The sequence below is a fragment of the Lathamus discolor genome, chromosome 2 (genome assembly GCF_037157495.1).
Source record: "Lathamus discolor isolate bLatDis1 chromosome 2, bLatDis1.hap1, whole genome shotgun sequence".
Taxonomy (NCBI): domain Eukaryota; kingdom Metazoa; phylum Chordata; class Aves; order Psittaciformes; family Psittacidae; genus Lathamus; species Lathamus discolor.
This window is the reverse complement of record NC_088885.1, coordinates 15289682-15311195: the sequence shown is the minus strand read 5'-3', so window position 1 is coordinate 15311195 and position 21514 is coordinate 15289682. Positions and strand designations below refer to the sequence as shown.

Below are 21514 nucleotides of genomic sequence, written 5' to 3'. Positions count from 1 at the left end.
CCGCGGTTCACGCGTGGGGGTGTTGTGTGGGGTTTAAGCATTAAAGGAGTGGTGAGGGGGCCCTCGCTGAGCTACCTCAGCGCAGGCCGGGACGAGGTGGTCCGTGCTTGGCTCACGAAGGACAAGGGCAGCTTTGGGCAGAGCCCAAGGTGTGCAGCTCCTGCCACAGGCCTCACACCTCCACCTCGCAGGAGGCACCCGGGTAAGGCTGCTGCATCACCCTTGGGTGCCATCAGCTGCTGTGGTTCTGTGCAGCGTCGAGCTTCTGGAAGCACGTGCTGTGAAGCCATCAAGACACAAAATAGGGCTGCCTCCAGCGCTAAAGTGTACTGGATGTGTTTGTAAGGCACCACACGTGCTCAAGAACTGAAATTTCTTGAGTGAACATCCCTGCTGCACTTTGCGTATTGGCTTTTGTGGCTGTTTTATAATTTAAAATCTGTAGAAAGAGGAGGTGAAAATAACCATGAGGTTTTGTAATAAAACACATGTCCTGCTTGTCATCACTTCCATGCTTTAGTTGCCTTTTGGTGTAAACTCTGAGTTCACTGTGATTCAAAGGCTGTCACTGTTGCTGTGCAGTACAGTTAAACCCCAGCAGCTTCCCTGGCACCATAGCTCCTGCGTGGTCACCTTTGGCTTTCAGGGGCTGTTTCCTTACTGCTAGGATTGGCATGGGATGTGTTGGCATTTGGTAGCCTAGTTGTCACCTTCTTCCCAAATTCCCTGTGTGCAGTGCCCGGTGTGCTGGGTAGTATTATGTTGGGGGGTGGAGGGGGAGGCTAAGCTTTATTGTACCTTTTTTAAAGGTCAGTGTATGTATATACAGAATGTAAGAAATGTCAGGCAACTGTTGAAAACTTGCTTTTGTGCTGACAAAGGTAACCACTGATTATTCATAAGATGTTTCTTTGGCTCTCATGTCTCACTATATTGAGTTAGGGAGCTCTGATAAAGGAAAGAAAGGGGATATGATTTGTTTATAAGTAGACAAGCTGCTGTAAATATCTTCACTTGATCTCATCCCATTCATTGACTACCCTCCCTGTAACCCAGGTCCATGCTAATTCTAAATTCCCTGGTAGCAAGGAAGGTGCTCCTTCCTTTTCTGCTTTCATGCCTAGCTATCAATCTGCAAGAGTGAAATCACTCTGACAGGCTCTTCCTACCAGCTTTGATACCTTCCCTTTAATTTTACCAGGCCAAGCACACCTCTAGCAAAATTTCCAGAGGAAGAAGCACCAAAGGCAGAGTTTTCTTAATGCTGTGTCCATAACTGCTCCATGTCCGTTCAATCAGGATTCCTTACATCCTGGTAGCTGTATTAACTCCCTGATGTCAGCTAATGCACATTCAGTTGCCCTGCATCTTTTTTGTGCTGTGAACTAGTGAAACAAGGTGTTTGGGTGTGTTTTAGAGTTTGTGTTAAAGGCACTATATCCAAGGAGACATAAACAGGAATTTGGATAGAATATTCTTGCTTTGCAGATACGGCTGCACCAGCAATTATGCTCCCTGCAAAGACATTCCCAGTACAGCAAAGTGTGGGAGACATCAACACTATCATTGTGAGGCAGAAGACAGTCCCATCTCTCCTGCCTGGTGAGTCTCAGCAGTCCTCATAAGCACTCTGGTGTTTCCAGGGTGTCTTTTTTGCTAATCAGAAGCACAGTGACTGGGAGTGAAGACAAACCAGCATGAAACAGAGGTTTGTGGAATGGTGTTAATGGTTCTTCTCATGAGATTTAGTAAGTGTATAACAGTGCCAAGTCACAGGAAGTGGTTTTTGCAATCTGTCTTATCATAAACTCAGAAATTGGTGGGTTTTTTTCTTTTCAGAGGCTATGCCTATGTGAATCGGGTATGTCAGTGTTATCAGAATGAATGAACTGTCATGTAAAGCACAGAAATGTTAGAAGAAGGTTCTGCTAGGGAAGAGCAGCTAATGCAGGCCATGAGAATTTTCTTAATGGTCCCTTCCATTACACATCGGTCATCTGACTGGTGGTGAAATACTGTTTCATGCAAAAGAAGTCCTAGGGAAAAAGAAAACTAGTTTCTGGGTCTCGTGAAGGATTTGTTGGGGGGGGGGGGGGGCAGTTCTGCTGTAGTGGAGCTACATTGCTTATTCTGTTAAAGTGTTCTCACTGAGGTTAGTGCCAGGGAAATTCAGGAGGATTAATTTAAGAATGAAAAAAATCAGTCTCAGTTCAGAGTTTAGGAAAAGGTCGGAGAGAAGACTGCTGGGAATTTCTTTTCCACAAGAAAGCCAGTGGGAATATTCTCGGTGCATATAGCTGAGCCTGTGCTGCAGGTTTGTGGCAGCCACAGTTACAGTGGAAGTCCCAGAAGACTGTTCAGTGAAATGTTATTTGGTTTTGACATTGTTGAAATCCTTTCCATGGAGGTGTTGTTGGGAAATATCCTTTACTTGCTTATATAGAGAACTAAGTGTAGGCCACAGAATCACAGAATCTCAAGGGTTGGAAGGGACCTCAAAAGATCATCTAGTCCAACCCCCCCACAAGAGCAGGGTAACCTACAGTACATCACACAGGAACTTGTCCAGGCGGGCCTTGAATATCTCCAGTGTAGGAGACTCCACAACCCCCCTGGGCAACCTGTTCCAGTGCTCTGTCACTCTTACAGTAAAGAAGTTCTTCCTGATGTTAACGTGGAACTTCCTATGCTCCAGTTTACACCCATTGCCCCTTGTCCTATCACTGGATATCACTGTAAAAAGCCTAGCTCCATCATCCTGACACCTACCCTTTACATATTTGTAAACATTGATGAGGTCACCCGTCAGTCTCCTCTTCTCCAAGCTAAAGAGACCCATCTCCCTCAGCCTCTCCTCATAAGGGAGATGTTCCACTCCCTTAATCATCTTTGTGGCTCTGTGCTGGACTCCTTCAAGCAATTCCCTGTCCTTCTTGAACAGAGGGGCCCAGAACTGGACACAATATTTCAGATGTGGCCTCACCAAGGCTGAGTAGAGGGGGAGGAGAACCTCTCTTGACCTACTAACCACACCCTTTCTAATGCACCCTAAGATGCCATTTGCCTTCTTGGCCACAAGAGCACATTGCTGGCTCGTGGTCATCCTCCTATCCACCAGGACCCCCAGGTCCCTTTCCCCTTCGCTACTGTCCAGCAGGTCAACCCCCAACCTGTACTGGTACATGGGGTTGTTCTTCCCCAGATGCAAGACTCTACACTTGCCCTTGTTAAATTTCATCAAGTTTCTCCCCGCCCAACTCTCCAGCCTGTCCAGGTCTCGCTGAATGGCAGCACAGTCCTCTGGTGTGTCAGCCACTCCTCCCAGTTTTGTGTCATCAGCAAACTTGCTGAGGGTGCACTCAGTTCCCTCATCCAGGTCATTGATGAAAATATTAAACAGCACCGGTCCCAGCGCCGACCCCTGAGGAACTCCACTAGTCACAGACCTCCAGCTAGATTCTGCGCCATTGACCACAACTCTCTGCCTTCTTCCTTTCAACCAGTTCTCGATCCACCTCACTACTTGATCGTCAAGCCCACACTTCTTTAGCTTATCTATGAGGATGCTGTGGGAGACAGTATCAAATGCCTTACTGAAATCAAGAAAAACTACATCTACCGCTCTACCATCATCCCTCCACCTAGTCACTTCCTCATAGAAGGCTATAAGGTTGGTCATACATGACTTCCCCCTCATAAAACCATGTTGGCTGTTCTTAATGACCCCCTCATCCTTGATATGCCTAGTGATGGAGTCAAGAATAAGTTGTTCCATCATCTTTCCAGGGATGGAGGTAAGGCTGACCGGTCTATAATTACCCGGGTCCTCCTTCTTGCCCTTCTTACAGATTGGTGTGACCTTTGCCATGCGCCAATCCTCAGGCACCTCGCCCATTTCCCACGACTTACCAAAGATGATGGAAAGTGGCCTAGCAATGACCTCCACCAGCTCCCTCAGCACCCGTGGGTGCATTCCATCCGGACCCATCGATTTACAGATGTCCAGTTTGCATAGCTGATCCCTAACCCAATCCTCATCTACCAAAGCAAACTCCTCCTTTGTCCTGACTCCTTCTGGGGCTATAGAAATCCGGGGCCCTCGGGGAGAGTCTTCAGGAGTAAAGACAGAGGCAAAGAAGGCATTCAGCACCTCTGCCTTCTTTATATCCTCTGTCTCCAGGGCACCCACTTCGTTCAGCAGTGGGCCTATATTGCCTCTTGTGTTAGTTTTATTTGCTATGTATTTGAAGAAGCCCTTTCTATTGTCTTTAACCCGACTAGCAAGATTGAGTTCCAAGGAGGCCTTAGCTGTCCTAATTGCCTCCCTACATCCTCTAACAACTGTCCTATATTCCTCCCAAGCGGCCAGCCCCTCCTTACATAATCCATAGATTCTCCTTTTCCACTTGAGTTTGCCCAGCAGCTCCTTGTTTAACCACGCCGGTCTCCTAGATCCCTTACTTGATTTCCTACTCATTGGGACGCTCCGATCCTGAGCTTGGAAGAAGCGGTCCTTGAATGCTAACCAACTATCTTGAGCCCCTTTACCACCTAGTACACTTTCCCATGAGACTTCCCTTAGCAGTTGACTGAAGAGGCCAAAGTTGGCCCTTCGGAAATCCAGAACTGTGGCTTTGCTAGGTATTCTATTCCTCCCACACAGGATCCTAAACTCCACCATCTCATGGTCACTGCAGCCAAGGCTGCCATTGACCGTCACCACTTCGACCAAACCCTCCTTGTTGGCGAGTACTAAATCTAGCAGCGCTGCTCTCCTAGTTGGTACGTCCACCATTTGCATTAAGAAATTATCATCAATGCACTCGAGGAACCTCCTAGACTGTGAATAACTGGCTGTGTGAGTCTTCCAGCAAATATCAGGGTAGTTAAAGTCTCCCACGACGACTAAGGCATGTAGTCGCGAGGCTACTTCCAGTTGCCTGTAGAAGGCCTCATCAACTCCTTCGTCCTGATCAGGAGGTCTGTAATAGACCCCCACAACTGTACCACCCGTGCCAGTCTGCCCCTTAATTCGTACCCACAGACATTCCACTTGCTCCTTATCCGACCCCGGACAGAACTCAATACATTCTAGTTGCTCTCTCACGTAAAGAGCAACTCCACCACGTCGCTTCGCTGACCTATCTTTCCTAAAAAGGACATAGCCATCCATGACCACATTCCAGTCATGTGAACTGTCCCACCATGTCTCTGTAATTGCCACTAGATCATAACCTTTAGCTTGCACACAGACTTCTAACTCCTCCTGTTTATGGGTTTCATGAAGAGGTAGATACCTCAACATGAATTGGTAAATACTGTGTGCAGTGCTACCTGAAATGGGATTTGGGAAAAGCTAATGGAAAGTAAATGTCCATCTGCAAAAAGGCTTTTTTTTTTAATCTGTCCCCCAACTGATACTGCAACATGGAGCCTGTGGATCAACCACTACAGTCTTTATTCAGTGTTCCGTTTTCTCTCAATAATCCTGAAATACCAGGTTTTGCTCGAAGTCTGTTCTAATTGTTCTGGCTTGTGCTTGTAAATGACAAATCTAGCATTTCTGTGAAGCAGGTAATTAATTACAAATGTGTGGATACCCAGCTGAGACACTTGTGATCTTAGTTAAACTTTCTAGTCAGTGTCAGATGGGGGATTCGAAGAAATGCTGCCAACTTTAAAAGAAAATATTTAATTATGGAAATATGATTAGATCAAATAACACAGAGTTGAAATTAAAAAAAATAAGATTAGATTTTTTCAAAAAAGATCAAAAGTTATACTATTAGAATTGTGTGGTTAGCACTTGTGAATAGTCATTTTTACCATTTCTCCTGTTTGTTTAACCAGTGTCCTTATTGAAAAGGTTCCTTGTAGATACAGCAAAGTGCATTGCTTGGGATAAAGAAACCCCTACACAATAAGAGGTGCAACCATTTCTTAATTCAAGGCATTTAAAAGCTAGAATAAGATAATGTATGTAGCAGTTTAGCAGACACAAATAACAGTTGCAAGTACCATATGTTCAGTTTGGCTGTAGTTATGCTAATGGAAAGCAGAAAATTGGGAAGCAACGAATGTAGAAAGGTTCAGAAAGAACAAAACTAACTGGGACTTTTCAGGGGCAGAGTTCAGAAACAAAACTTAGGCACAAAGATGCCAGCACAAATATTTGTTGCCTTTTATAGAGAATTGTTATTATCCCTCCATGTGTTTACTTACTATTAAAAGGATCAAGATAATTGAGGGGTATTACTCACACAAATTACCATATACAGAGTAAGATAACTTTATGTTAGGTAATAAAAGAAGGATTGTACAGGGAGGCAGAAATCCTCTGCCACTGACCCAGTGCTCTCCTCATCCCAGCCAGTCTCTGCAGGGTGCTCAGCAGATGTGTTTTCTTGGAATTTCAAGTAACCTGTGTAAGTTTTTTCCTCCCCAGCTGATTAATTAATTACCTGTAAGTGTTCCTTGAAGGAACTTTTCAGGTGTACCATGGAATATTTATGTTCTCACCCATTTGGTTTTTTTCCTTTGTTGTCTGCATAACCATAAATTTAATGCATTATTATCGTAATGTTTAAGCCTCGCATTTTGTGTCTGCAGTGCATTATTCTTTGCTTATTCGCTGTTGCTTATTTCAGATTTTAATTAAAATTCTTTTGTCTGTTCCTATGAAAACCTTTTTACTTTGAGATAAGTGGTTTGAACTGTTATGATTCCCAGTTCTAAGTGGAGAAGATGGGGTGAAAACATTAGCTGTTCCTGCATTATTATCTATACTATGAAGAAAATCTTAAGGTGACAATATGCATATTTATACCTTCCAGCTGCAGTTATTGAAAAGCAGATGTATTCTTTCAGGCTTCAATTGATTCCCCAAGATGTTTGCAAAAGCAACAAAGAATTTTGTGAGAGAAACTGACAGTGGAGGTGACTTAATCCCTGTCTCCCACTTGAACGCCTCGGACAAGCTGCAACTTATGAGCTTAGTTACGAAGAGAAAGAAGTTCTGGTGCTGGCAGAAGCCTAAGTATCATTTCTTGGCAGTCACCCTGAGTGATGTGCTTACTGAAGACAAACCAGTCAAACCAGGTAAAGCCATACACGGGCAGCAGTACTATTGCAGTTAAAAAGAATGAAAAGCCTGACCTTTTTTGTTGGTATTCTCAATCATGTTACTAGGGGACTTCTTTCAGAGGAATGCTCTGAACTATTCTCCATCAATGGAAATGAGATGACTGGATCTTTTATTACTTGATTAGTCATTTAACTAAACCCAATAATAATAACCGTTATGAAAAAATAGGTAATTTTTTGCCTAGATAGACTACTGAAGTTACGTGCCAAAGGTTGTCAAGCTATGCAGTCCTCTGTTTAACAGCAGCGCTATCTGTAGGCACAGGAACTCCCCTAGAATACTGCTGGGGGATTCTAGTCTGTAATGATAGTGTGAAATTATACTGTGCTCCTGATCAAAAAGCACTGGATAAACAGCATCTTGGTGGTGACAGTAGCCCAGGGAATGTTTGCACAGGCAAGGCCAAGCAAGTTTTATCTCTGCTTCCTTTCTTCTTGTACATACTCTTAAAAACGGTTGACCCTTGTACTTTGTTCTTCATCTAGCTGCAGTAGTCCTAACCAGGTTTTACGATTAACAATCTGGAATCCCGTACTTCTGGGTGTGGCACAATTCCACACAAGAAAATAGATAAGTCCCTAAATTGAGATGTTAATTGTAGCTGGCTTGGAAGATTAGCTGGTGCTGAGTCAGTTATAGTTGCCTAAGATTCAGAGTTGTTTTAAGCCAGTTGGATGCTTCTGTTGGTTTTCAGTGAGCTTTGGACAGCCCTGTAATGAGATATGTCAAGATAATGGTAAGATACTAACCCTGCTGTACAAGCAGGTCTGCTTTGCAATTTTTCTTTGTAGCTGAACTAAGTTTCGGTCATTCTTTATGATTTTGCTATAGTGTCTGAGGTTAGCATTTCAATCACCTTATGTTTTCCTAAAATGGCAAAATATAAAAAGTAGCAGAGTGAAGATGATGAAAATGCAGAGGAAGCAGGAGTTGCAGAGCTGTAAATTTCATTATTTACCTGCTCAGTACTGTTTGCCTTCACTAACTTGTCATATTTTCTGTAAGTTGCTGTTTTTCCAATCAATTCAGGACCATTTCAGCACTTCTCTTCACAAGCAGAAATCACTTTTATTGCTTTCCTAGTAATCGTGGAGTCTGACTTCGCAAAATATATGGGGAAGTTTGAAGATTCTGTTCAAGGAAGCATTGAAACTTCATTTGGAAAGATCAGCCTGGGAGCTGGAGGAAAGGGCTATGTGGAAAACCAGTCCTCATTTGGAAACCTAAGGAAGCAAGAGATTGACTTGCAGCAGCTTATGAAAGACATCAAGGACAGGTATGTTTTTAATATAGGTGTTGTAGTGGCTGGGAAAGATTACTGAGCTGAAAAGGCTTGGGATAGCTGTGGTCACCAAACAATTGATTTTGCAGTGTTGCCATAGCTTGAGAATTATTTTTAATGTAATATCTCATTTTTAGGTGATAAATCGTACATGCAAAAATGAAAATTTCCAGATTTGGAAAGCTTTGTGGTCAGACCTTTCCCTTTCATTTTAAGCACATCTCTCTGCAATCTCGTTTTACGCATTTGCATGAATTGCCTTGTGGAACAAAAGCCAAGTCCTCACTTTGTTGGGGGACTCTACTGAGGTAACAATCTGGGAAAAAAATGGATTGGTTTCTCTATGTTAGTGGTGCAGCTGCTATGGAAACTGAATTCAGTACTACTTATGTTGTTGTAGCAGGTTTTATAATTGTGTATGTGTGTGTGAGCCACTGTGCTAGAAAATTGGATTATTTGAAGTTGAGGGAATAGCAAAGGTGGGCCAGCATGGTCCACACATGTTCTGCTAGTTGAACAAAATGTAGTTTATAGATCTACATAAGAATTAGAATGAAGAACCACCCACTGTAGGAGAATTATCAAGTTCAAGACCATCTATAGAACCTGAAGGTGCACGAGTTCATCGTGCAGAAGACCTGATGAGGTACGTTCGTGGGTCCTGAGGGAACTGGTGAATGTAGTTGCTAAGCCATTATCCATAATATCGGAAGTCATGGCAGTCTCGTGAAGTTCCTACTGACTGGAAAAAGGGAAATATAGCCCCCATTTTTAAAAAGGGAGGAAAGGAAGACCCAGGGAACTGCAGGCATGTCAGTCTCACCTTGGTGCCTGGCAAGATCATGGAGTAAATCATGCTGTAAACTGTGCTAAGGCACATGGGAAATGACAAGGTGATTGGTGACAGCCAGCTCATGGCTTCTTCACTCAAGGCAAATCATGCCTGACAAATTCTGTGGCCCTCTGTAACATAGTGACAGTTTTGGTGGTTAAGGGAAGAGTGACTGACATCATCTACCTGAACTTGTGTGAAGCAAAGTTTGGCACTGTCCTGCATGGCATCCTTGTCTCTAAATTGAGGAGGCATTGACTTAATGGAAAGACCACTCAGGACATAAGGAATTGGCTGGTGGTCACAGCCAAAGAGTTGTGGTCAATGGCTCAGTATCCAAGTGGAGATGATGATGAGTGGTGTTACTCAGGGAACCTCAGGGTTGGGACCCACCCTGTTCAACATCTTTGTCAGTGACATGGACAGTGGGATTGATGCACCCTCAGCAAGTTTGCTGTTGATATCAAGCTGTGTGGTTCAGTTGACACGCTGGAGGGAAGGGATGTCATCCAGAAGGGACCTTGACAGGATCAAGAGGTCCTACTAGTGTAAACCTCATGAAGTTCAACAAGGGCAAGTACAAAGTCCTAGGTCAGGGCAATCGCAAGCACAAATACAGACTGGGCAGAGACTGGATTGAGAGCAACCCTGAGGACTTGGGGATTTTGGTTGATGAAAAACTGAACATGAGCCAGCAGTGCACTCTTGCAGCCTAGAAGGCCAACCGTATCCTGGGCATCATCAAAAGGAGTGTGACCAGCAGGTCAAGGGGTGTGATTCACCCTCTCTGCTCTCGTGAGACCCCAGTTGTAGTCCTGCATCCAGCTTTCCAACACGAGAGGGATGTGAACCTGCTTGAGCAAGACCAGAAGAGGCCACGAAGATGATCAGAGAGCTGGAAGACCTCTATGGAAACAGGATAAGAGAGCTGGGGTTATTCAGCCTGGAGAAGACTCCATGGGGACCTTATATCAGCTTCCAGTACCTAAAGGGGGCCTACAAGAAAAATTGGAGAGGGACTTTTTACAGGGGTGTGTAGACGAGGATGATCAGGGGACTGGAGCACCTCCCATATGAAGACAGGCTGAGGAAGTTGGGGCTGTTCAGCCTGGAGAAGAGAAGGCTGCGTGGAGACCTCATAGCAGCCTTCCAGTATCTGAAGGGGGCCTATAGGGATGCTGGGGAGGGACTCTTCATTAGGGACTGTAGTGACAGGACAAGGGGTAACGGGTTAAAACTTAAACAGCAGAAGTTTAAATTGGATATAAGGAGGAAATTCTTTCCTGTTAGGGTGGTGAGACACTGGAATGGGTTACTCAGGGAGGTTGTGAGTGCTCCATCCCTGGCAGTGTTTAAGGCCAGGTTGGATGAAGCCTTGGGTGGGATGGTTTAGTGTGAGGTGTTCCTGTCCATGGCAGGGGGGTTGGAACTAGATGATCTTGAGGTCCTTTCCAACCCTAACTATTCTATGATTCTGTGATTCTATATAGGACAAAGGGGAACGGCTTTGAACTGAAAGAGAGGTTTAGATTTGACAGTAAGAATAAATTCTTTGCTGTGAGGGTGGTGAGGCGCTGGCACAGGGTGCCCAGAGAAGCTGTGGCTGCCCCATCCCTGGCAGTGTTCAAAGACAGGTTGGACAGGGCTTTGAGCAAACCTGCTCTAGTGGAAGGTGTCCCTGCCCATGGCAGGGGGCTGGAACTGGATGAATTTTGAGGTCCCTTCCAACCCAAACCATTCTATGATTCTATGATCTATTGCTCATCGTTATTCAGTAATATAGCTACAGTAGTAGCTGAGGGGAACTATAATCTTAAATTTCCAAGATATGCAGCACTTCCCATCCAACTCTGAAATTGTATTTATTTAATCTTGCAATAAAACAGTCATGGACCAAAGCCTACTTGGCAATCAGATGGCAAGTCAGGGATCTACTCTGTATTGCAGGTCTTGGCTTGTGGGAGATGAGTGGTTTGTTTGTTATAGCATTGTACCTTAGATCTGTAGCGGGTGCTGTAGTGCATTTTAATAGCCTTTGCTGATGCTTTGAAGATAAAGTTGATAGGTTTTTGTTATCAGTACAAAAGTTGTTAGGAGCATTGTAAATTTGCTTTAGATACACTGATGTTCTAGAAATAATCCATTTTCACAGGAACAAGTGGCTGCTGTTCTTTGTATCGTGAGCATTCACAAGTCAACAGACTTATTCTAATAAGGCACCCTGCTATCTCTGCACTAAATGCTTTATTAAAAGCAGAAAATACTGGGCTGAATGTGCATACCAGGCATGTAAAATTAGTATGTATCTAGTACCAGAAAAATAGTGTCAGGATTTAGGTAGAGTCCTGTAGAAGAACAAATCAGAATAACCTTGATTTAGATCAGTAAGCTTTTATTTAGCTTCCTGCTGTGAGTTACCTTTCTGTTCAAACAAATAATCCTCCCATAGCAAATCAGATTTACTTCATCACATCTTGGGGTTATAATCCTGCATGTAACTACATGCTTAGAAATATAGTGTCTTTTTGTGTATGTGTAAAATCAGTAGCCCTGCACCGATCAGAATATAATGGTAGATGAGGTTGATCTGTGTGCCTCCTAGCTACAAGGAGCTAGTTCTTAGTTCATAGGAAAGATGCTCATAGCTTATTAAAGTTTATTATGCAAAGTGTATAATTGATACCCAGTCAGTCTGGCCTCTGCCAGGTCACTGGACATGATGAGCATAGCAGAATGTAAATTTCTTCAGCATAAAGCCGGAGCTCACTGGAAATTGTGTTAATGCCTTACAAATGAAATCCCAGATACTCATTCATAAATATTCTGTGATTTGTGGTGGATTCTGTCCAAACTTCTAGTTTTTGTCTTGTTCATGGAGCATTGTGTAGAATACAGGAATTCAGCATTCTGGAGTGCTGGCGCCTACAAAGGCATCCAAAGATAGATGTTTGCCCATCAGTACTTCTGAGAGGGGAGTCAAGTAGGTATTTTTGTTGTCATCGAATGACAAACATTCCTTATGCTTGTTTGATCAGTTACTGTTCTGTTGATTATTCCTACACATATAGTGTAATTGAGTTGCATTTCAAATTGTTCTTGTATTAGGCTGTTTAATGGAAGTTGCAGATAAATAGCAGAAAATTCTAAAACAATGCAGCTGTGTCTTCTAAACTAAGTCATGTGAGCGTTCAAGGTTCAGCAAGCTGGAAGTCCTCAGTGGCAGCAAACTGGGCTCCTGTCACTTCTTAGGTGAACCTTCTGGAGGAGAGTCCTGCTGATCTTTTAATTAGATTCCAATGCCGCATTGCCTCCTGTTCTGAAAAGGAATAACAGCTGAAGGGTGCAGGATGAAATCCTGCCTGGTTTGCAGAAGCAGTGACATTGTAAGTGCAGAACACACTTGTTAACATAATACACAATTTAAAAATCAAGTTAAATGGTACTTTTAGGTATATAAACTCAGCATATTTTATTTTACATTATTCTTTTTCATACTACAGTGTGGTTGCTAAATCACAGAGTACTGTAACGTACTGATTTTGGGTCAGAGTTGTGTGCCTTTAACTTGATGAGATTGCTCTCAATTTAAGAGTATATTCTGTCTTCTTTTTTAAGGCTTTCATCACCCCCTGCTGTAAGATTCTCATAGAGAAGCTGATAAAGTACGGGCTGGATGAACAGACAGTTGGATTGAAAACTGGCTGAATGGCTGGGCCCAGAGCATGTCGAGCAGTACTACAAAGTCTAATTGGGGGCCAGTGACTAATGGTGTACTCCAGGAGACAATACTGGGTCTAGTCTTGTCTTCGTTAGTCATCTGGGTGATGGGATTGATGAGTGTACCCTCAGCAAGTTTGCTGGTGGCAAAAAACTGGGAGTCCTTTGTGGACAGTCCAGTCAGAAATTCTGCATCTGAAAGACACTCAGTCTCTGCTGTAGAGTTTAGAGCAGGCTCCTGCTCTCCTGACTGTGAGAACCTGCTCTGTTGCCAGATGTTGTCTGTTTTCTCTTGCCTTCCATGGTATTTCTGCCTTTCTTCCTACATTTCTTCTTCCAGCCTGCAGCAAATTGCATTTGTGCCTCTCTATTTTCCACTGCTTTCCTCAGGGTAGAAGAAAAAAGTTGAATAAAAGTGAAGAAAGCCTTTTCATTATAGGAGAGTGGAAGTGTTCCATCCAATTACATGAGGAGAGACTGTGGTCAAAACTCAAATTCTTTTCTGTTCATGTTTGACCTGTAGAGCTTCCAGTGCAGTAAATCACTGACATCAGGAAGGTTATTTAAGCAGAACAAGCAATAAAAAACCATAATCTTTTAAATTATCTGTATTTACACAGGCTCATACTCTGTGTGTTGATAATGGGACTTAGTAAACAAACATTGCATTGTATTTTATGTAGTAACTTTTAATGTAGTAACTTTCAAGTACTTCAGCTCAACTTCTCAAGGCGGGAAGGAGTACGGTGATCTAGTACAGGTCATGCAAGATCTGTGAGGGCTTCTGTACAATAGATGGTGAAAGAGATGATAAGGGTGATGATGATGATGAAAAGCTCTGAAATGTGACCTGTGAAATAAAAAAATATGCTGTGCAATTTGTGTGCCTGCATGCACGTATTCTCAGGGATTTAACTCAGCCACCTCTTGTTATTCAGGCATGTTCTTGATGTTCAGGGTGTAATGCTGGCAAATGAGTTCAGCTCTTGCAAAAATACACTCGCAGGTGCAGTGGCCATTATCCTGCAATACTTTAAGCCCTGCTTGGATTGTCAAACTTTAACCCTGTTGCATTTTGCTCTTGATTACTATTTTCAGTGATAATTTAGATAAGCTGGGTATTTGTTTACCACATGTTGTCTCTTGTTTGAGTTGCTGAGAAGAGCAGAATGTTTTACCTTCCACAGGCTGTGCTGCAGTAATAACTTAGACGTGCCCACACACAGTCCTGGAGTCCAAGGGGTTTTACGATAGAAAGTTCAGTGCCAGAAGACTAGAGGAGAGTGTTTAAGTGTGCTGTCCTAAAATAAAAGGTATCTGTAGCTGTGGTAGGTGTATGTGTTTTAGAGCTCTGAATCTGGTACTCACTAAACCTAGTGGGAAGAGGAGAGCATTTCTGTTGGCTTTACTGTTTAATATATCCCACTGAAGTCATTTGAATCTTGATGCTGAGGCAGTGGCTGTGTCTCTGACACACAGTACAGTTCTGTCTAGAGGACCCCAAAGTTACCTGTGAGACGTAGTGCCTAGGGGAGTGCTGGATGGAAGCAGGTAGCTCTGTAGCCTTGTTTTAGTGTCTCTGAGTATCCACCAGTACTGTGCCAGTTTATGCAGCATTGCCTCAGAAATTTCTTCAGCAGGCCTGTTTACCTGTCTGTGTCTTTTGACTCCTTCACTCTGCCAATCTGCTGTTAGTTCTGCGTCTGAACCTCAAAGTCAGGAGCATGAGGGGGTTTGAGCCAGTCCTACCAGGGGCATAATAATCTTAGAATGAGCTAGGTAGGAAAAGACCTTTGGGATCGTCAAGTCCAACCATTACCTCAGGACTGGCAAGTCCACCACTTAATCACTGAGGGCTTTATCTACACAGTTTTTGAACACTTCCAGGGATAGTGATTTCACCACCTCCCTGGGCAGCCTGTTCCAATGCCTGACTACCCTTTCACTGGAGACATTTTCCCTAATATCCAGTCTGAACCTCCCCTGGCGCAGCTTGAGGCCATTTGCTGTTGTCCTGCCATTTGTTACTTGGGAGAAGAGACCAGCCACCTTCTCTCTCCACTCTCCTTTCATGTAGTTGTAGAGAGCAATAAGGTCCCCTCTCTTTTCCAGACTAAACACCTCAGTTCCCTGATGTAAGAAAAAGTCTCTTGAATTAATTTGGTCCTTCATTTTGATAGATTGAATTCATGTTCTATACACTTCTTATGGTAATGCTCCATCAAACCCAGCAAATCTCGATTTAATCTGCATTTTTCAACTTTTGATTATTTTGTTTCTTTTGCTGGAACTTTCAGGAGTATCTGGGGAGTTTGTCTTCCTTTAAAGCAGGCAAAAAATATGTGAAAGCAAATGACAAATTGCTTTTGTGCTTCTTCATTGCATTTCTTCTCCTGCGGTTTCTTAGGTCAAATGTTAAAATTGCAAGTTCTTTGTGCATTAGTTTGTATTTTCAAGATGCTTAGCACACCTCTTCACAATCATAAATAATTACTGTGAAGTGTATGATCGGCTTGATGGTCTGTTATGGCGATAGCTAATAGCTCTGGGTTGGCAGACACTTTTAAGAGCAGCAGTGTTTGTGATTGCTTGACATTTCTTCAATTTTTGCTTAATCCAGAGATTCATTGCATTCCAAGCATAACGCATGGCTCTGCACCAAGAGAGAAAACATCATATTAATAAGCTCAGGAATGTTTGGCGGGGGGGTGTTTCTGGTGGCTGTTGCATCGCTTCAGAGGTATTTTCTTTCCCTTGGTTAAACAATCAACTTTAAGGTTTCCAGACAGTTCATTCCAACCGATTGAACTTTCATATAAGCATTAAGTCTCCAAAGATCAAAAATTGCCTCAGGATATTTTTAATTTAATAAAGACCCAAGCTGCCTTCAGACTTACGCAGACTGCATAAATCCAAACCTCTAGAATCTAATAAATCTAAAACTTTTTAATTAAATATGAAGATATCTCTATTTAAACAAGGCCGAGTTAGGCATGGCTTCATCACATTTTTGGGGAATTGCCATTTCACTCCATGAATAAATGCCATTTAGAGTAATAGGGAGGAGAAAAGACTGAATAACTTGAGCCAGGGATAGCAATCTTTTAATCTTTCAACTGTCTTGCTCAAGTTACCTGTTCGTAGAAAATCTGACATCTCATCTGTGGACCTTCACTGAGTATTTTGCAAAAGTGTGCTGTAATTGACAACATTTTAGTCAATTAGATGCAGTTAAGAAGTTGCTTTAACTGTTATCAGAAAGCCTGTTAACACCCACAAGCCAAGATAGTGAATTTTGTCATCTTTGCTTAGAAAATAATCCTTTCTCATTGTTTCTGGGAGTTCACTTTCTTAGATGGAGCAGAAGAACCTAACTTTAGGAAGATCTCCTGCAGCATCTAAACACACCCTGAATTACGGTGTGAGGTAGGGGTGACATGTTAAGTTGGAGGCAGGAGCTAGAGACTTGAGGTCCCTCCAGCAGTTACTTTTTTTTGACTGTGACAGTCCCAGTCATTAACTGCAAATTGTGAGGTTACACTGGGGAATAACACAGGAGCTTACAGCGGGTGCGTTTGGGTTTTTTTTTTTCCGGTCATCTTTTCTAGTTCCCAAATCCATGAAATCTCTTCTGTTTTCTTGTCCAGCCCTCTGAAGTACTTGGTCAGTGCTGATCCCACTCAGGTAGCTCAGGGTCTAAGTGAACACTGAAACAGATCCATGGCAAGGTGTGAGGGTTGGCACTGAGGTGATCACTCTCTTAGTGTGCTGTTCATCCCTCAAGGAGGAATTCTGGCAACTCAGAATTTGGTGGCAGCGTGGCAGGACACTCCTTTGCCTGCACAAGGGCCTTCAGATGCCAAACCAGCAATTCCTAGTGGTGGTCACCCTAAGCTGTCCTAGTCCAGGTGAGTCTGGACATCAGCTCTTGGGTGTGAAGGAGCCCATGTCACCTCCCCTGCTGAGGAGCACTTGATGGCACGCCTGTGACAGGTAGAAGGGTGTACAGAGACAGGGGTGATGGGACTGACTGGTGACAAGGACATAAATGAGACTGAGTTTGGCCACGTGGCTGGGAAGTGGTAATAATAAACTGTGAGAAGGAGGCGTGATGAAGGCTGGGAGCCATGAACAGCTGGTGTCTTCTGAGGATAAAAGAAGAGAAATTACACGAGGTGGGGCTGGTGAGCTGGCTGTGGCACAAAGCTGAGATGAATGAGGGGTGAGGAATGGGATTCAGCCTGGTCAGGTAAGAGAGAAAACCAAGAACTACTGTAAGGGAAAATAGGGCTTGATTACAGAAAGAGAAACTAACCGGACTGGGAGATTGCTTGCTATTTATTTCCTAACTTCAAGTAGCTTGACTGCAACTTCACTCTTTCTAAGCAGAGCTTTGTGGTGTGTGGATAATACTATTATATCGTGTGCTTATATATTACACTATTGTAGGTATTTTCATTATGTGTGTGCATGCATAATGTATCCAGTAGTGTGCTAGGCTGCAGGGAGTTCATAATACAGACCATGGGCACAGGTCTTTTGTTTGTGCTCCCCAGTAGCCTTTTTGGTAGAATAATTCTTTGGAGAAAAGACTGCAGGGTGGGAGCCATTGGCTTACTGATGCTGTTTGTGCTAACATGAGACTGAAGGGAATGGTTAGCCAGCATCCCGTGCCGTGGCATTGTTAATGTCAGTGTGTGTTCACGGTACCAGAGGATTTAGTCCAGTGTCTTATGAGCCTGGCTGGTTGTTTTCATAGTACACTGGAAGCTTAAACTTACCAGACTTACTGTAGTTCTCCCTTTCTTTTTTTGCTGAAAAAGTAGCCAGGAAACTGTCATTTTTGCTCAGAGTGAGGAATCAAGAATTCAATACATGTGTTAGGTCTTCCTGTGGAATACAGATATGTACTGCTACCGAATAACAAAAGAGGACATACTGATTTTGGGGAGGCTGCTCATACAGAAACCATTGTTATTTTTACAATAAAAGCTTCTTCAAGCAATTAAGCAAATGTTTTGTTCTCAGTTCAGTATTTATGTTGTTAATGGCATCTTTTCATTTTCAGAACAATAGATCTAAACAGTAGTTTACTGCAACAAGTAATGGAAAGGAAACGTGAAGTGCTGTGCATCTTGAGAGAAAAGATAATAACAACTCAGAAGTGTACAATAACTGAACACATCCAGACAGAAGAAAAAATCAGTGGTGTGGTGGGATGCAGCACAAAAATAGTAAAGGTAAAATTCTGCCAGGAACAGAACATTTGCTGGTTGTCTGAGAAGAAATTATGCTTTCTCCAAATAGATTTCAGAGCATTTTTCATGCTTCCATAATATCTTGAACTCACTGCACTGCTTATTTGTGATACTTCAGAAAAGTAACATGTTTTCCCATTGCAGTGGCAAGAGATGAGCCTGGAATGTGGTTTCCATCCATGCTGTCAAATTGTGATTCAGTTTCTATGTAGATTCCTGCCTAGAGCAGAGCATGAACCAAACATACAATTCAGTGAAAGCTGAAGAGTAAAAAGCAGTGCTGAAGCAAATTTATTTGCTAACCCAAGTAATCATTCATCAAAAATGTTTGCTGTGTCTACTGAGTTTTAGTATTTATAGAGGCTGGTCGTTTTTGATTGTGGAAGCAGAGATTAACTGGATTATAAGGGTATCTGAAAAATTGCCTATGAATTGAAAAGGAATTACCAAAGTCAAAACATATGCTCATTCATAGTAAGTTGCAGATTAATCACTTCTGTATACAGCGTGTCTCTAGTAGCAGAGATCTGGGAGCTGCAGTTCAACAACCCTCTGTGCAAGTGCCATCTTCCTGGTACCAGCTTCCAGTGGGGCAAAAGGGGCGCCAGGATAAAAGAGGGCAGAGTGGGATACTGAAGTCCATTTCCTAGGGACACAGTGTGGCAAAAACTGCATCTGGAACTCAACTTTGTAATAGTAGAAGGTAGCTAAGAGTTTGAGAGCTGCTCTTGGCATTGTGCTCCTTTCGCTACTCATGTAGTTGTTTCATAGATGTCAAATATAACGTGCTTTAGTTAGACATCATGGAGAGTGGCACACGTTCTTTCTCTGTATTTTTTCCCTTTATTAATTCTGTGTTTAAGCTACGTAATAACTGAGTAAAATAAACAGTGAATAAATTTGTCCTCTAGGTTTCAGTGAGTGAAAGTGGAAGTATGATGAAAGATTCTAGTGTGATCCTTGAAATTCCTCCTGCAACCACTATTGCCTACGGTGTAATTGAACTGTTTATAAAGCACAGTGGCCAGTTTGGTAAGTATAAAGCTCATTTTCTATGGGACACAGTTCAACAGAGCTGTCTGTTGGGCAATGCTTTTTACATTTCCCTGTGCCTGAAGGTGATGATGTTGTATGGTCTCCATTGCCTTGACAGTTGTTTGTGCTGTGAAATGCTGCTTTCTAAGTTAGGAATGCCTTTTCACCTGTTTGAATAAATCAGAAACTTGGAATAACTTAGGTTTCAGGGGACCACAGGAGGTCACCATCTAGCTCAAACCCCAGCTCAGGGCAGAGCCAAGATCTGAAGTCTGATCTAAGTTCAGAGTTAGATCAGATCTCGTATCCTTGTCTATTCAAGATTTGTTTCTCTCTAGAGACAGAGATTCCACCACCCCTCTGAGCAGCCTGTTCTCTTGTTTGACACCATCACAGTGAACTTTTTTTCCCCCTTAATACTGATGAGACTTTCTCTTGCTTTAATTTGTGTCTATTGACTTTTGTCCTATCATCATGCAGCAGTCTGGCTCTGTCCTCTTTTCATGATTCCATCAGGTAGTTGTAGATAGCAGTAAGGTTCTCCCATAGCAGTATTTTCTCCAGGCTGGACAAATCCTGTCTGTCAGCTTCTTTTCACACATGATGGTCTCCAGCCCCTTGGTAGCTGTTTGCTGCATTGCTCCAGTATGTGAATGTCTCGTACTGGGGAGTCAAAAACTGAATGCTACACTCTGAATGCAGTCTCCCAAATTGAAACATCACTGTCATTGATCTGCTGGCTATGCTCTTGCCAGCACAGCCCAGTATGCAGCAAACTTCAATAGCTGGAAGGGCACACTGCTCAACCTCTTGAATTTGCTGTCCATGTCTTCTTCTGCAGTTTTGCTTCTAGCTATCTGGCCCTCAGCCCATGCTGTTGCCTTCCCCTGTTGGCAGGGAGAATGAAAATATAAATCAATGGTCAACCAGGAATGTTGAGACGACAGTCATGCTAAGAAAAGAATTATTCATAAACTGTAGGACTGGAATTTAATCTTTTCTATTTTACACTTTCATATATATTCATATATATTCTCAGAATGGTTACAGAAATGTCCTTGTTGTGTTTTCTGATCACACTTTACTTATTTCAGTAAGTAATGAAATTTACTTACTTATTTACTTATTTCAGTAAGTAATTTTCAGGTGTCAAGTCAAAACAATGTTGAAGTTGGCTTTAGGGGGGAGTAGTAACTCTGCTTTGTAGAATCGCTTGGGGTTTTCTTTCTTGTCTGTCCTCAGTTAAACTCCCTGACTTAAAGAAGGTTTCAGGGGATGTTATGCAAGAAGGAAGGAAATCAGATGGACTGTGTAAAGCTGGAAGTTGAAAAGGACTGATGTGGAGAGAAACAAGAGATACATTGAAGAAATACTTGAATTGCAGTTGAGATTTCAATCCAGTGTGCACTTTATTTGCATAAGGAATGTAGAAGGTACTCTCCATCATTCTCCTTCAACTGACTTCTGATATTAAGGAGTCTGTAGGTTCCAGAATATAAGTAAATACCATGTAACCTGTAAAAAAATTCTCTGAAATGTGGAATTGTTCTGACATAGACTGAGCACAGAGACAGAGCAGAGGGCATTGACTTCACGGTCGTAATAAAAGTGTAATTTAGAGTAATCAGGTGCAGTTAAGGCTATCTGACTACACAGGTGTGTAGCTGATAACCTGCTTATGTCATTTCTAGATAGAAATCTAGAATCCTTTTTCCCTTTTTCATGTTTAATGTATGTCTTTTAAGCTTCAAAACCAGCTCAGCATTGTTTTATGTTTTATGTCAAGCAGTCTATGGCTTGCCTCTTTTTAATGTGCTGTCCTCCCTTGCCTGAGTGTCATTGAGAACATGGAGGAACTAACAACAAAATTAGGGATTTTAAGTACGGTGGGGCTAAACTTTCAACTTCTTAATGTCTGAGCAGTGATCAGCATCTGTTTATGGAAATAAAAATAGCCTTTGAAGTTGAATCCAGAGACTAATGTACTCCTTTCACATGAGACTGAAAGTGACCAGTCGCACGTCGTAGCCTAACGTGATTCTGTTCTCAGATAATTACAGACTAAGGTGCATTAAGGTGTTCTTTTGCTTCCTTTCCTTTGCCACTGACAGCGTGTGGGTTATCCTGTAAGAAAAAGTGGTATATAAAAATTTAAGGCTAATGTGACTGGACATGCCTGGACATTTTTATAAAGAAATGAAAAAGAAATAAAAAGAGGTCTAATTCTTTTCTGACTCCTTTACCTT

At 42.6% G+C, this 21514-nt stretch overlaps 1 protein-coding gene across 1 annotated transcript in view; it reads left to right on the top strand.

Annotated features, from left to right (window-relative positions):
* GSDME (gasdermin E) overlaps positions 1–21514 on the top strand; it is a 30859-nt gene that overhangs the window by 504 nt on the left and 8841 nt on the right. Inside the window, exons 2-6 of the mRNA XM_065665888.1 lie at positions 1489–1602; positions 6868–7098; positions 8228–8420; positions 18044–18215; positions 19145–19265. Of these exons, the coding sequence (XP_065521960.1) occupies positions 6888–7098; positions 8228–8420; positions 18044–18215; positions 19145–19265 (697 nt within the window). The 5' untranslated portion in view covers positions 1489–1602; positions 6868–6887. The remainder of the gene's footprint in view (positions 1–1488; positions 1603–6867; positions 7099–8227; positions 8421–18043; positions 18216–19144; positions 19266–21514) is intronic.